This window comes from Leopardus geoffroyi, chromosome A2 (genome assembly GCF_018350155.1).
Source record: "Leopardus geoffroyi isolate Oge1 chromosome A2, O.geoffroyi_Oge1_pat1.0, whole genome shotgun sequence".
Taxonomy (NCBI): domain Eukaryota; kingdom Metazoa; phylum Chordata; class Mammalia; order Carnivora; family Felidae; genus Leopardus; species Leopardus geoffroyi.
The window spans coordinates 145980097-145994192 of NC_059331.1; the positions used below are offsets into that span (position 1 = coordinate 145980097).

Sequence of the window (14096 nt, forward strand, 5' to 3'; positions counted from 1 at the left end):
ATTTGCCTGATGGATAATTTTAATGTAATTTAAATATAAGGACTTATTTTTTGATAAGAACTAGTACATAACACCTAGTATTTTAGGTCCAATTTCAACTTTTGATTTAAAAACAGCAACCATCCTCATGTTCCTAACTGGTCTCTTCTAGGTTTAGCCTGATTTGTTACAGTCTATACCAGCAGTATGTTTGTTTATATCTATATCTATATCTATATCTATATCTATATCTATATCTATATCTATATCTATCTATATATATATCATTTCCCTATGGAAAACTAGTTAGAATATATATAACATACCCTAAGTTCTTTTCAGTGTTTATGGAATTATGGACTTAAAGAAATAACCATCAGTAATGAGACTGAGTATATAGTAAGCCTGACGAAGGCCCCGGAGAGCCTGCATTTCAACTCTCATTGTCACAACTATTGTTTATTTTTTGTGTTGGGGTTATTGCTGTTGCGGTTCTTTTTTTTTTTTTTTTTTTTTTAAGTTTATTTATTTTGAGGATGGGAGGCCGAGAGAGAGGGAGAGAGAGAGAATATCAAGCAGGCTCAGCACTGTCAGTGTAGAGTCCAACACGGGGCTCTATCCCACGAACCATGAGATTGAACCTGAGCTGAAATCAAGAGTTGGACGCTTAACCGACTAAGCCACCCAGGCGCGCCTTGCTGTTGTTGTTCTTAATGTTGTTTCAGAACCTTGTGCTCAGTGTTAAAATGTTTAACGGAAAGAAATCCTACCCATTCACAGGCTTACATCAAATAATGTAGTGTTTTAACATTGATGGAAAGGATTCACATAATAATTCTAGTTGGATTGTAAGTTTGTATTTGAATCTCCAGCCACTTGCCAATAATAAGAAAGTGGAGCAAGAATTTTGGTTTTCTTTGGGGAAGGGCCACATTAAGATATTAAACTTTGGTACTTCTATAAAGGAATATTACAGAAGAGTTCGATAAACATTAGTGCATCAACTCAGAATCAGTAAATGTTTTACAGAGTTACTATATTGAGGGTTAGTGTATAACTCTTATTCTCATAATAGTCCTCACTCTTTTATCTGCTCAGTACATCCTCTCCAAAGGAGCTCCTACCAAACCTTTACTTCTTTTTAGTTATGGGAACAGGAAAACTGTTCTAAAAGAGTTAGTGACTATTGCTTTAAGGGATTTGATCTAGGACTGTCCAACGTTTAGAAGACATTCTTTAATAAAGCACAACTCTGCTTTGTTTTCAATACAGCATTTCTCATTTCTTGGCCCTTCTCTCTCAAAAACCAGGAAAATACCTTTGATCAGCAAAAATGTTTTAACAACAGCAAGAAAGAGTAAGGAGGGGCTTGTCAGTTTTTCATCTATCTTTTCCTTGCCAAAGATTAACCTCTTGAGGCTTTCTTTCAGATACCACATAAGTCATTAATTCCTGACCTAGTCTGGAAGTAGTACTTCATTAGGCTGCCACTGATAGCCACTTAGCCAGCAAGGTGAGCCACTGAGCATCCTCTAGTGTATATTGCCTATAGACCTTGCCTATGAAATATTAGAGTGCTTTTTAATCCCCAAGAGCAAACCCTGGAGCCATCTCCCATGTTGGGTCCAAATTTCAATTTAAGAAGGCTTTAACCAAATGTCTGACTCATGTTCCAGTTTATATATTAATGTAGTGAAATTTCCACTGAGACCGTCCTTGACTCCAAAGGAAACATTACAAGGCTCTCAAACCTTCTTTCAGGAGGAAAATTTAGCAGAGGAGGCGCATCGTAACGTGTCCTCCTTTATTAACGATCACCAGCAATAAGGGACTCGCATACCCCTCAGAGAACAGGACTCCCACCACAGCTGCTGACAGTACTCACATGTCTGACTCCCAGCAGGGAAATAAGCCAGGATGAAGTTCGAAGAACCCCCATCTTGATAATTGATGAGATAGACCTTCAAGTTAACATTGTATCAGTCCCTGGAAAACTTCTGGAGCCTTTGCTCCTCAGCTGCTTCCATGTGAAAGATTTTTTAGCCTTGTTCAGGAATTTTACTGCTAGAAGGTTGGGGAACGTATCCTTTTAAAGACTCTTGTTAATGTTTTTACTTCCCTTGAGAAATCATTATAGTCTCAGCTGGTAGGTGAAATACCTTCTTTTATGTGTATGGAGATCAGCAGTAACCTTTTTGTTAAGTTTTTACGTTTTAATGTTTCCTCCTCCCATCTAAACTGTCTGTAGTACTTGGTACTTTTCCATGGGAAATCTGATTGACTTTCTTGAGTACCCAGCCAGCTGGTTACCCGATTTTCTTTGGGCTAGAAATATTCTCTGTTATAAGTGAAGAATCTGTTCAGGCAGCTCATTTGGCTTGGAAGAGAGAGATGTGTCTAAGAATGCTTGAACCATGTGTACTTGGAAGTGGAACGAAAACCTCTAAGGCACCTGGTGGTAGAGATAGCTTGACTATAACTGTGGGTCAGGATTGACACTTAAAGGCAGAGATCCATTTGAGAAACCGATAAAACTATGTCCCTCTCCCCAGGAAAATATACACATACACAAAATTTTGCATTGTGTGTTGGGGGTGGTGGTCTAGACATCCATGGACTCTAGGTGAAGAGCTTTTGACCTAAAAGAATAGAGATGCTAATATTTTGTACCTATGTATCATTATGTGGTCTCCAAAACCCTCTTATGTACTTTTTTTTCCCTCAGTGCACATGTGATGTAGGCAAAGTAGACATTATTGTTCCCATTTTACAAATGAGGATTATTACCGCCAGTGTTAAGTGCTGAAATGGTAAGAAATGGAGATAGAACCACTGATGATCATCCTTTGTAATACTGCCTTATGTATTTGAAAAGGAATTGTTTTCCCTTGGCCTGATCCTCTTTAGGGTAAATAGATCTTCTGCCCTCCCCATGAGTCCTATTTTTCCTAATGTATTAACCATCTATTCTTAATAGCCTTAAATTGTGAAAATCAGAATTAGACCCAGTTCTCTTTATATCCTGTGTTGGGTATAAAGAAAGGATCACCTCATACTATTCTGTGACCTTTCAAGTAACCTTTTCTTTTATGCCTATGAATATGCCTCCATGGTTTAGTCACAGAATAAAATGGTTGGCTAAGGAGAAAGTCAAGAACATTAGGGCTGCTTTATTCATGCTTGGAGAAAGTGTTAGGGCAATGGTTCTTGAAGTGTAGTCCCAGAGCAGCAGCATTAAATCACCTGGAAACTTGCTGGAAATGCAGACTCTTTGGCCCCACCCAGATTTACTAAATCAGAAACTCTGGGGATGGGGCTTAGCAATGCCTTTTAATAAGCCCTGTGGGTAATTGTGATGCACCTAACGTTTGAGAACTACTTTGTTAGATAAACTTGTTAAGTGGTAAGGCTTTTCCTGTCAGTAATAGTGTCCTAAAATGTCTTCTAGTTGGATTTAGTATAGATCTGCAGCTACCTCTGGCTCAGGTCTAGTCAGTTAAGTAATGGACCAACAAGTTCCCTTTCACCTGAGTGAGGAAAATCCAGAACCAGCTGAGAGTGTACTAGGAAGAGCAGAAGTTTAGGGATTCATCATGTAAGCAGAAAAAGACTAGTCTGTCTTACCTGGTGAAACCATGAGTGAGAGATCGGGATTGTCATGGGTGATGGTGAACATCATATTTGAGTTCAGTTAATTTCTCTTTCAACTTTTGGTAGTAACACTGGGCAAAGTTGTCAATTAAATAGCTGTTAGATTTCATATTCAGTGGCTATAATTAGCCATTTCAGAACTGTGGTTTGATCAGAGCTCCCAAGATCATGTGGGATATAATTTCTGAGACCCAATCTAATAAGAAAGTAAATTTAAAGCGTAATTTGAAATAAAATAAATTTAAAGATAAATCAAGAGGAATGGGGTGGAGTTAGTACACCTAGGATTAGGACCAGGGGAATTTTTGATCTTCTGATTACTATCATAAGGTGTGGTGTAGTAGAAAGAACTTTGGCTCTGTCATAAACACAGGCTCCCGTTCCAGTCCCATCACTGACTTGCTGTGAGACCTCCAGCAGATCATTTGTTCTCTCAGGGCTGCACTTCCCTAATTTGTCAAATGGGAATAATGTCGACTTTGTAAGATTCTCATGCTGCTTGATAGAAGTAACAAATACGCAGGGCTATGTATATTTTGTAGGAACTTAATAAATATATGCCCTTCTCTCTTTATTCCATTCTTCCAGAGACCTTTTCTCTCAAAATAAAGATTATCCTAAAAAAAGAATCTACCATTTTACGTTCTTTCTTGTGCTCAATAAGCAGTCTCTTTTTTTTAAGGAAGAATTCAGATCACATTCCCACCCGTCTCTGTAACATATAGTTGAATGTGGCTTTCCTATTTAGTGGGTCCCTTTCAGAAATCAACAAATAAATAGTGTGATTCTTGCCCCTTTCATTTGACTCTTTATTTGGTATGTAACAAGGTCACTGTGATTCTGAGAACTCTGAGGAAATAGGAAATTCTCCTTTGTAGTCACACTTCCCATGAAACACACAGTTTTTTGAAAAACTGAAAAAAGCACCACCTACCTAATCAGCAACAATCTTGAGTTGGGACTAGAAACTGTATGTCAAAACCTGTATAAAAGATGCACGATTAAGAGTAAAGCAACGGTCTGAGAAAGTTGATTTCCTTGGTGTCATAGCTGAAAGCAGTGTCCTCAGTCTGACAAACCCAAGGATACCGGGTGTAGAGTAGAGGCTGCCTCAGCATTTGGCCCCATTTCTTCCCTTACCTTCTTAATAAATTCCCTCATTGTTTTAGTGGCTCTGTAGTTAATTTTTTTCTAATGAGACTAGGTTAACCAAAATCATCTGACACGGAAAAGGAGGAGGTAAGGTTAAAAAGGAACCTAATTAGCAAGTTAATTATAGTAGGCAAAAAAGTGCACTGGTTATATAAATAAGCTATTGTTATGCGCATGCAAGTTGGGCCTTGTCAGGGGACTTGTTAAGGTTTAGAGGTCAGAGGATCCGTGTAATTAGGTGTTTAGGAGAAAAATAAAATAAAAGCAAAACAGCTCCGAGAATTAGGAATGGTTGATGAGCCACTAACAGAAATGCCTTATTAAATTGGGCTGTACTGCTGGAGGGGTTGTTGGAGCTGCCTCAGGGATTCCAGGGAAGGGTACCCCCCCCCCCCAAAAAAAAAGCTAGTTGGAACCAGAGCCAACAGAATTGCTGATGAGGAAAGTTTAAAGGCCTACCCACAAGGGTCCCTGGACCGGAGAGGTGGCAGTAGGGCTGGTAATGTCACTATGCTGAGCAACAAGAAGAAATACATTGTCAATGGCAACTCTGGGATTAAAGCCCAGGTGAGGCTAAGCTCCTATTTAGCAGGCTTGCTGCTGCCATAGCCATTATTGTAAAAGGCCAGCTGCTTTTTCCTTCCTTTGCTGCTTTCATCCCTGCTTCTGGCATAAGGTGAGCTGCTCCTCTCCCAACACTCTTTCCCTCCCTTGCTTATTGGAATTAGGCAGTTCTCTCTGAAATTGAAAAGGAGGGTTACCTTAAAGGACTCTGATTTCGGACAAGGTAGAAGAGTTAGGGGTTCAGAAGGTACCAGAGTCCTCTACCTGGGGTGGGTAGATTACTGTATCACAAGGCGAACTGTTGAGTGAAGAATGTAATGGCATTTACGGAGAATCGAGAATTGGGCACCGGGGATGACCTACTTAAGCCATGTGTTCTGGTTGTCAGAAAAAGATATATTTCTTGGGAAAAGAATACATCTCATTCTGTATAAGTGGTTAGTCCCTTTCTAATATTCTTCTGTCTTAAAATTGAGGTCAGTGTCTAATGAGTAAACAAGACTGAGGACCCTTTCTGAGTGGAGAACGCCAGCGTAGCCTAGTCTTCTTTGGTGCCAGAAGACCTGGCGGGAAGAATTACTGTAAATGGAGAAGACTATAGAGAAGACAGCTCTGCTTAGGGAAACTGGATTGAGAAGATGAGCAGCCAGATAGCTACGTGGTTTAGTGTTATTGGGGTAACGCGGTGTGCATCCACCACCGCCCCCCCACCCGTGATCCTACAAATCTAGAGAAGCAGAGTGGCTGGCCCCCTCTAGTGGTGTGTGGGTGGGAGGGGGTTGTTAACATATCTGAGACAGTTCATCTGTTACTTTCTTAAAAGGAGGCACTGCTGAAATTAGTGACTCATCCTGGCCTCTGGAAAGTCAATTACTGCTCCTTTTCCTAGATGGGCCTCTGGGAGAAAAAAAAAAAAAAAAAAAGGAAAGAAAAAGAAAAATGACACCATAGTCTTGAACAAGGGTGGTGCAATGAAAGCCAGAGTTTTCAGCCTGACTGCTATCCCCCTCCCCATCTTTTCACCCACCTTCCCCTGCCCAGCTTTTTTTTGTGCTAAAAATTCTTTTACCTTTAGATTTGGTTTAGGCTTACATTTACTTAATATCCAACCAAGTACAGACAGTGAAGTTAGAATAGGCTACTTCAGGTTCATTGTTTTAGCATGTGATTACCTACCGTGTGTCAGGTATTTGTGCCTACAAATCTATATCCTCCAGGATACAGATAGATACTTCTATTCAGTGTGGTAAGTGCTGGGCTAGGAGGAGTACATGGAAGTTCACGTATATCCCATGGGAGTGCATAGAAAGAGCACTTTATCTTTTTGCAATAAATTGCTACTTTAGCAAAATGATGAATTTTGCCATTTTTCACCTTGCAAAGAGCTTCTGATCCAATGAATTTTCCTATTACTAAAAACAATTTGCAAACTCTAAGGTACTAACACAGGCTTCATTTGTTGGTATAGCTATGAAAATGGTATGAATTTCCCTAAAATAGGCATGCTAAGCTAATTCAGTTGGCATTAGTGTCCTTGTCTCACTATTCAAATAACCCAATAGTTGCCTCTAACTGCAGGAAATACTAGCTGTCAGTCACTGCTTTCATTCTGGTATGCTGTGTCTGTGTCCTGCCCATCAAGGAACCATCTTTTTTTTTTTTTTTTTAAGTTTATTTATTTATCTTGAGGGAGAGGGAGAGAGCGGGGGAGGCGCAGAGAGAGAGGGAGACAGAGAAAATCCCAAGCATGCTCCGCACTGCCAGCACAGACCTGACATGGAGCTCAAACTCACAGACCGTGAGATCATAAACTGAGCCGAAACCAAGAGCTCGACTCTCTACTGATGGAACCATCCAGGTGCCCCAGGGAACCATCTTTTTATGATGAAAGGTAGTTGTGAGATTGTTGATCCTTCCTGCCTCTATGCCACCTTGGATCCAGAATAATCCATGTAATTATACAAACATTCAACTAAGGATAAAGAAGAAAAGTTATTTATTGAATAAATTATATGAACTTTCATTTGTAAAGTGTTATAAAGTGTCAGCTGGAACCTCCAACAGTAGGAGAAAGGGATAAAATTGTAAGAAAATCATCAGTATTGGTCCAAAATGCAACCTCCAGAGTATTGCTGTCTATATACATTCAGTCCAGTCATCTACCCGTCTTCTACATCTGTTAGTTATAATGAATAGATGATCAATCCTGTGGCTTGTAGGTATTCTATGATACCAAACATTAAAAATAATAAATTAATGTTTACTATACTTATTAGAATTGAAAAGCTAATTAATACATTTCTAGAAAGCTTTTAAAAAGCTAGAGTGCCTACCTGTAAGAGTTATAAGAACAGTGAACTACAGAGGTAGAAGTCAGGGGGTGGATTTATTGAATCTACTGCTGTGTTTAACAGCTTATGTGCATTGTTTCATTTAACCCTCTCTAAACCTTGTGAAGTAAGTACTTTTGTCTTTGCTGTATTTATGAGAAAATGAGTATCACAAAACACCTTGACCAACATCACATAGCTAATGACTGGTATAATCAGGATTTGAATGCAGCTTCAGAAGTTCTTAGTGGAGAGCCTTTTTTTTTTTTTTTTTGTATTATACCATCCCATTTCCTGAGACTCTTAAAATCTGAAGTCACTTTGCCTTTCTGTACTTTGCAGTTTTCTCATCTAGATATATGAATATTAGGATAGATAGTCTCAAAGATTCTTTCCAGCTTTAATTTTCAGTGAAACTATAGAAAGGAATATGACTCAACTTCCTAAAAATTTATTTTAACCAGAACATTCCATTCTCTCTCTCTCTTTTTTTTTTTTTTTTTTTGGTCACAATTTTATTTTAAAGGTATATGGCCAGAGAGTTGATCAAAGATTTAAATCTGATAGAAGCATAGTAGGTAAAGAATGAAAAATCATTCAGTCCAAAAAATCTTAACATTCCAAAAATGGGTTGGTACAATCAGATCAACTGCAAAGGAAGGTAAGATCCTGTAATGCAAGCCTTGAACTGCTATCTCAAAATGAAGGTTGTTTTCTTTTATATAACTAGAGTTCTTTTTCTTAGCAGATCCAATTTGCTGACCAGAAACAAGAATTCAACAAACGTCCCACCAAAATTGGACGTCGCTCTCTGTCTCGTTCCATTTCTCAGTCATCGACTGACAGCTACAGCTCAGGTGAGTACTGAGCTGCTATGGACCCACCCGTGGAGGCTAATTAAGTATGATCAATGAGCCCTCCTGTCCATCCAAACCTGTGCTTTGGAATAAACACTTTGACTCTCAGTCAAAATTTAGACCAAAGTTCTGGATGGAATCTTGGGATTCCTCTTGAGGATTCAGGGTGGAGCCTAATGGAGGTCTCTTCTTCCAACAATGGCAGAAGAGGGTGAATAACAAAACTGAATTCTGATCTATTCAGAGGGTGGGCGTAGGTAACTCATTGATGACCTTCATTGAACAGCATGTATAAAGACTTATGTTTTTTTCCGTTCTTTGAAAATAAGAGGAGTTCCCCATCCCTCCATCCAGTACTTGCAAATTAAGAGGGAAACCTTAATTGCCCTAAGAAACAATGAAAACATTCAAGTAAGCCCTAGTTCCAATGAGCCCTTTGCCTTCTCTTCTAAGCTATGCCATTACATTGCTTGTCACTCCTTCCTTCCTTTGCAGTGGCATTAATTCAAATATACGGGCTGTGGAGCTGTAATATCATTTAATGCCAGATGAGTTATTACCACGTAGGACCCCTCGAAGGCATCGGCCATTTGTGCAACAATGCCTAGTGTGTATCTGATCTAATAAGGAGCTATTTTATTTTGCTCTTCTGTTGGAATATAGTAGGAAGCTGAATGTTTGCCCTAGTTATCTCTTCACATTATAAATAGTAATATTCTTTAAAAATTTTTCATCATGACCTGAAATTTTATTTGTTCTTCACACAAATAGGAAAGTAGTATTCGTTATGTAAAGTTGAGGAAAGCTTGTTTGGGAAACTTTTAGGTTGGATAGATTGTTATTTACACTTGTTACATTTCTCTTTTTATTCCCTTCTGCCCCCTGTAATGGAATGATGTAAATCCCTATGGATTTTTGTGTAAAGATACCGAATTGTGTACCTATCTTATTCTGCTGAAATAGCCAGTGTTGAAAATTCATGAACCAGTTAATATAACTCTGGAAACCAGGGCGCCTAGGTGGCTCAGTTGGTTGGGCAGCCAACTTTGGCTCAGGTCATGATCTCACAGTTCATGAGTTTGAGCTCCACATCGGGCTCTGTGCTAACAGCTCAGAGCCTGGAGCCTGCTTCAGATTGTGTTTCCGTCTCTCTCTGCCCCTCCCCTGTTCACTCTCTGTCTCTCTGTCAAAAATAAATTAAAAAACATTAAAAAAAATTTTTTTTAAATATAACTCTGGAAACCAAAATAATTGTGAAATGTGAATTATAAAATGGTGGTTAAAATTTTAGACTGTGAGTTTATGCATATTGTTTAAAGATGGATACTAAACAATAACTGTACTAAACTTTAACACCGGCTCAGTCTTCTCCCTATACACTAGATCCACATTTCCAATTGTGTTCCTGCAGAGAAAACCAATGCCTGCCTTTCTACTGAACCCCTATATGTAAGGAGGGTACTTATAAAATAAATACTTACCTAGAAAGTGTGATTGATCTCCTCGGTTTCTAAGTGAACACATAGTTGCCTAGTACATCTCATTAGAGAGTGATACTGACTGATGTCACTCTGGAAAACTTGGACTTTTAAGTTGAACTACTCAAAAATTGCCAACCTTATATATCCATTTAAAGATATTAAATTCAGGAGCACGGAGTCAAAATATTCTGGTGATATAAAATAATTTAAGATTGGGTGCCTGGGTGGCTCAGTCAGTTAAGTGTCTGCCTTTGGCTCAGGTCGTGATCTCACAGTTTGTGGGTTTGAGCTACGTGTTGGGATCTCTGCTGTCAGCACAGAGCCCGCTTCAGATTCTCTGTCCCCCTCACCCCTTACCCCTCCCCCACTCTTGAGTGCTCTCTCTCTCTCTCTCTCAAAAATAGATAAAAATTTTAAAAAAATTAAAAAAAAAGAAAAGAAAAGAACTTAAGATCAATTATTCAGCTTCCCACTGGATGCTAGAATTACCTTGATGGTATCCCTGACAAATGGCCATCTGGCTTCTTTGGGAGCATTTTAGATGATAGGGTGATTCTTGCTTTATCTAGTCATTTAGCTCTGATAAGCTCTTATATAATCCTTGGAATTTAATGATTTTACATAGAAATAAAAATCACCGTTTTCAGGGCATCCCATTGTTTTGGCTATCCTCATCTGGATATATTCCAGATGAAGTATCCTTTTAAAAATATGCCTATGACTTTAATATTCCAGATATGATCTGAAACAATCTATAGGAAGTGTTATTTCCATAAACTCGGTGCTTTAAAAATGAAACCTAAGATGATGCTTGTTTCTTTTACAGCTGTTTCAGACACACGGTTACCTCGTTTTGGTTTTGTTTTTTGTTTTTTTACATGAACAATTGGCAAGCCCTGGACTGGCAGTTAGGAGAGACCAATTTTCGAGGCTTTGATCCCTATGTGATTTGTTTGTGTGATCCTGGAAAACTCTTGTAGTTTGTGATGTTCATAACAGAGGCAATGAGAAATTATATGAGGTGCTACAGAAAAAGCTCCTAATCTATCAACGAAAACCAGGAATAATGAAATTGACTCACAGCTTTCCAAATACAGGATGATATGCAAATGCATGTCAATAAAAACTTGGAACCATTTTCAGCATACATTATCATTGAAGTGACTACAGAAATTAACATTGGAGAGCCCCAAGGATCAGTCTCTGGATCACTTCTCTGTTTATACTCTCCCACATGAGCCCATGCAGTCTCATAGGTTTAAATATTATGTATTGACATTTGATTCTCAGATTTTATCTCCACGTCAAATCTCTCCCCTATACGCTAGATCCATGTATCCAACTGCCTGCCCAGTCCTTTCACTTGATGTTTTATAGGCATCTCAAACCTCCCATGTCTTGAAAACTGAGCTCCTGAGTTCTGATCTTGCCTCGCTTATGAATATAGTTTATTCACAGCACTAGAGCCAGATTCATTCTCTTGAAATAAATAAGTCAGGTCATATCAATTCTCTGCTCCAAACCCTCCAATGGCTTCCCAGTCTCACTCTGAGTAAAGGCTAAAGATCTTACAATGGCCTACACAGCCCTCTACCCTCCCATTACATTTCTAGTCACATCGCTAGATTCCCAAACCTCCCTCCTCTTCCAGCTATACATTTCACCCCAGCCATATTAGTGGCTCCTTACTACTATTGTGTTATTTCGAAATATGCCAGGCACTTCCCTGCTTTAAGTTCTTTGCACTTGCTATTTCCTTTGCCTGGGGTGCTCTAAGATATCCTAGCTGGGTATCCTACCTCCTTCAGTTCTTAACTAAATGTCACATTCTCATTGAGGCCTATTCTGGCTATTCTTAACATTGTACAAACACCCCACCCAACATTTCCTATCAAAGTTTCTTCCTTAATTTTTCTCCACAGCACTTAATATATTTACTATGTATTTTACTAATTTATTATTGTCTTTCTCTCCTTCCTTGAATATGAGATCCATAAGAGTAGAGATTTTTGTCTTATACTGCTCTATTCCTAGTATTTAGAAATGTTTAACCTAAGAGGTGTTTGATAAATAAATACTGATGAAAGGTGTCCCCAGACATATACTTTATATTCTTGTTGAGGTCTCTGATATACCCTCATATACCCTCTGATATACCATATGGGTCTGATATACCCACACTCTGTATGTGAACAGCCAGAAGACTTATGGCATTTCAGAAAAAATGTACCTTCCTATCCAGAGTGCTTGTTTTGCTGAAGTTACCTGGAGGCTTGGGTAGTCTATGGCTTACTCTCCCTACCTAAAGATCCTAGTGCCAAGTTTTGCCATGCTTTCATTTAGAAGCCTCTACCAGCCTTTCTCAACCAAGGTTCCTCATCAGAATCACAGAACACAGAAGAGGACTGGAGAGACTGTTTTCTCAGTTATCCAAAGGATGGTTCACAACTAGTACACTTCTAGATGGATAGAAGTAAATTGATATATTTGATGGATGCTTCAAGGCATTAGGGCTTAATTCTGGTGGAATTGGTTGAAAAAGGCTACTTCAATTCCTGAAATTCCTGCGTTATTCCTGAAAGTGTTTATAAGAAACAGACTTCTAGAAACTCTTTCCCTAAGCACAAAACCTCATAAAAACAGATGAATAGATGAGGCTTTTCTTCAAAATCAAACCATTCTCAGTGATCTATTTCTGAAAAAGCTGTCTTTATAGGGAGTTAATTGGTTAAAGATAAGAAAGGAAAGCTGAAGTCCCTTAGTTCATAATTGGTTCTTATAACACTTATAAAGCATTTTAAGATTTTTCCAAGTAACAAAGTTTTGTTTATTTGTTTGTATTTTGTTTTGCTAACATAGCTTTTCACATATTTCTAGAGTGTTATTCATCAGTGAAATCTGCTGCACATTGACACACAGGTCCCTACTGTTATTTCCATTACCAAATGAATAGATTGGGCCTAAGAGGCATTGTCTGACTTAAAATAGTCTAATAGGACTAATTCATCCGGGAGTCTGACTGCTTCTTCTAGCAATAACCTACAATGTCACAGCTGCTAGGAGGTAAGGCTTAATCAGGCTTGAGCCATAGAACATACGTGTATGCATGTTCTATGGGATAGATTATGGATTAGTGATTCATCAAGTTATGTTTTGATTCTGGGTTATCATGAAACAAGAGAACACCCCTGTGGTAAAGTTATATTATACTTTATTATAACTTTTTTATGTAGAAATTGAACCCTTTTTTGACTCTCATTTATTCATGAGGTTTTTCTGGTGGTAGTTAGGGGAAAGAGGGAGTATGGGAGAGAGAACATCTGTTATGCTCCCTGTTTTACAGTTGGATAAGTTGAGAATTGGTCACAACCAATTAGAGGTAAAGCTAGAGCTAAGGTCTTAGGCTGTGCTTCAGCTGATTATTGCCTTGATGATCAGTTGTTCATTTTTAATTGAATTATAGCTCTGGTCTTCAGAGTGTGACAATTACAAACACTTTACAAATTATGCAAGCATATATATACATGTGTGTTGGCTTTCTCTAAATTTTCCTGGGAAGAAACCTTTAATACTGTCTCAAATATTAAAGTGAATGTGCTACTTTAAATATAGTGACAGAAATAAGTATGGATTCAAAAAACAAATGTCATGCTAGTTCAGAATAATCTTTCCACTGTGTTTGCAGAAGTAATACTCTCTTGATCTGGGTCTGTCAGCCACTTTGCATTCACATATTAGTACCATCTAGACAACTGATATTTTTGGTTCTCACCTGATAACAGGTCTGTATAAAGGACTCTTTGAAAACAAATCCATTGTGGCTGAAATAAAAACATTGATTGAGCTAACTATAACCAGTTGACTACTGTGAAGAAAATAAAATACGGTATTTGAGGATTTTTTTTTTTAGAATAGGGAGGTGGCATAATAATTTCTTCTTGAGATAGAAGGCAAACTCAAGCCAAAAATTGGAGCGCTTCTCCTAAGGGGAAATTTTGGTGCTTATTTTTGTTGTTGTTTGTTTTGTTTTACTTTGTTTTTTACCCTGACTCATCCTTAGAAGCTAGAGAGGCAAAGGAGAG

At 38.4% G+C, this 14096-nt stretch overlaps 1 protein-coding gene across 11 annotated transcripts in view; it reads left to right on the forward strand.

Annotated features, from left to right (window-relative positions):
• Window positions 1–14096, forward strand: part of AHCYL2 (adenosylhomocysteinase like 2) — a 170522-nt gene that overhangs the window by 115042 nt on the left and 41384 nt on the right. For 3 of the 11 annotated variants that reach the window (XM_045495596.1, XM_045495598.1, XM_045495599.1), the window contains one exon: window positions 8422–8533. In XM_045495596.1, coding sequence (XP_045351552.1) covers window positions 8422–8533 — 112 coding nt within the window. Of the gene's footprint in view, window positions 1–1821; window positions 1935–5003; window positions 5350–8421; window positions 8534–12983; window positions 13078–14096 lie in introns of those variants that run through there. The other 8 variants (XM_045495597.1, XM_045495601.1, XM_045495603.1 and 5 more) reach the window with 6 other exon arrangements.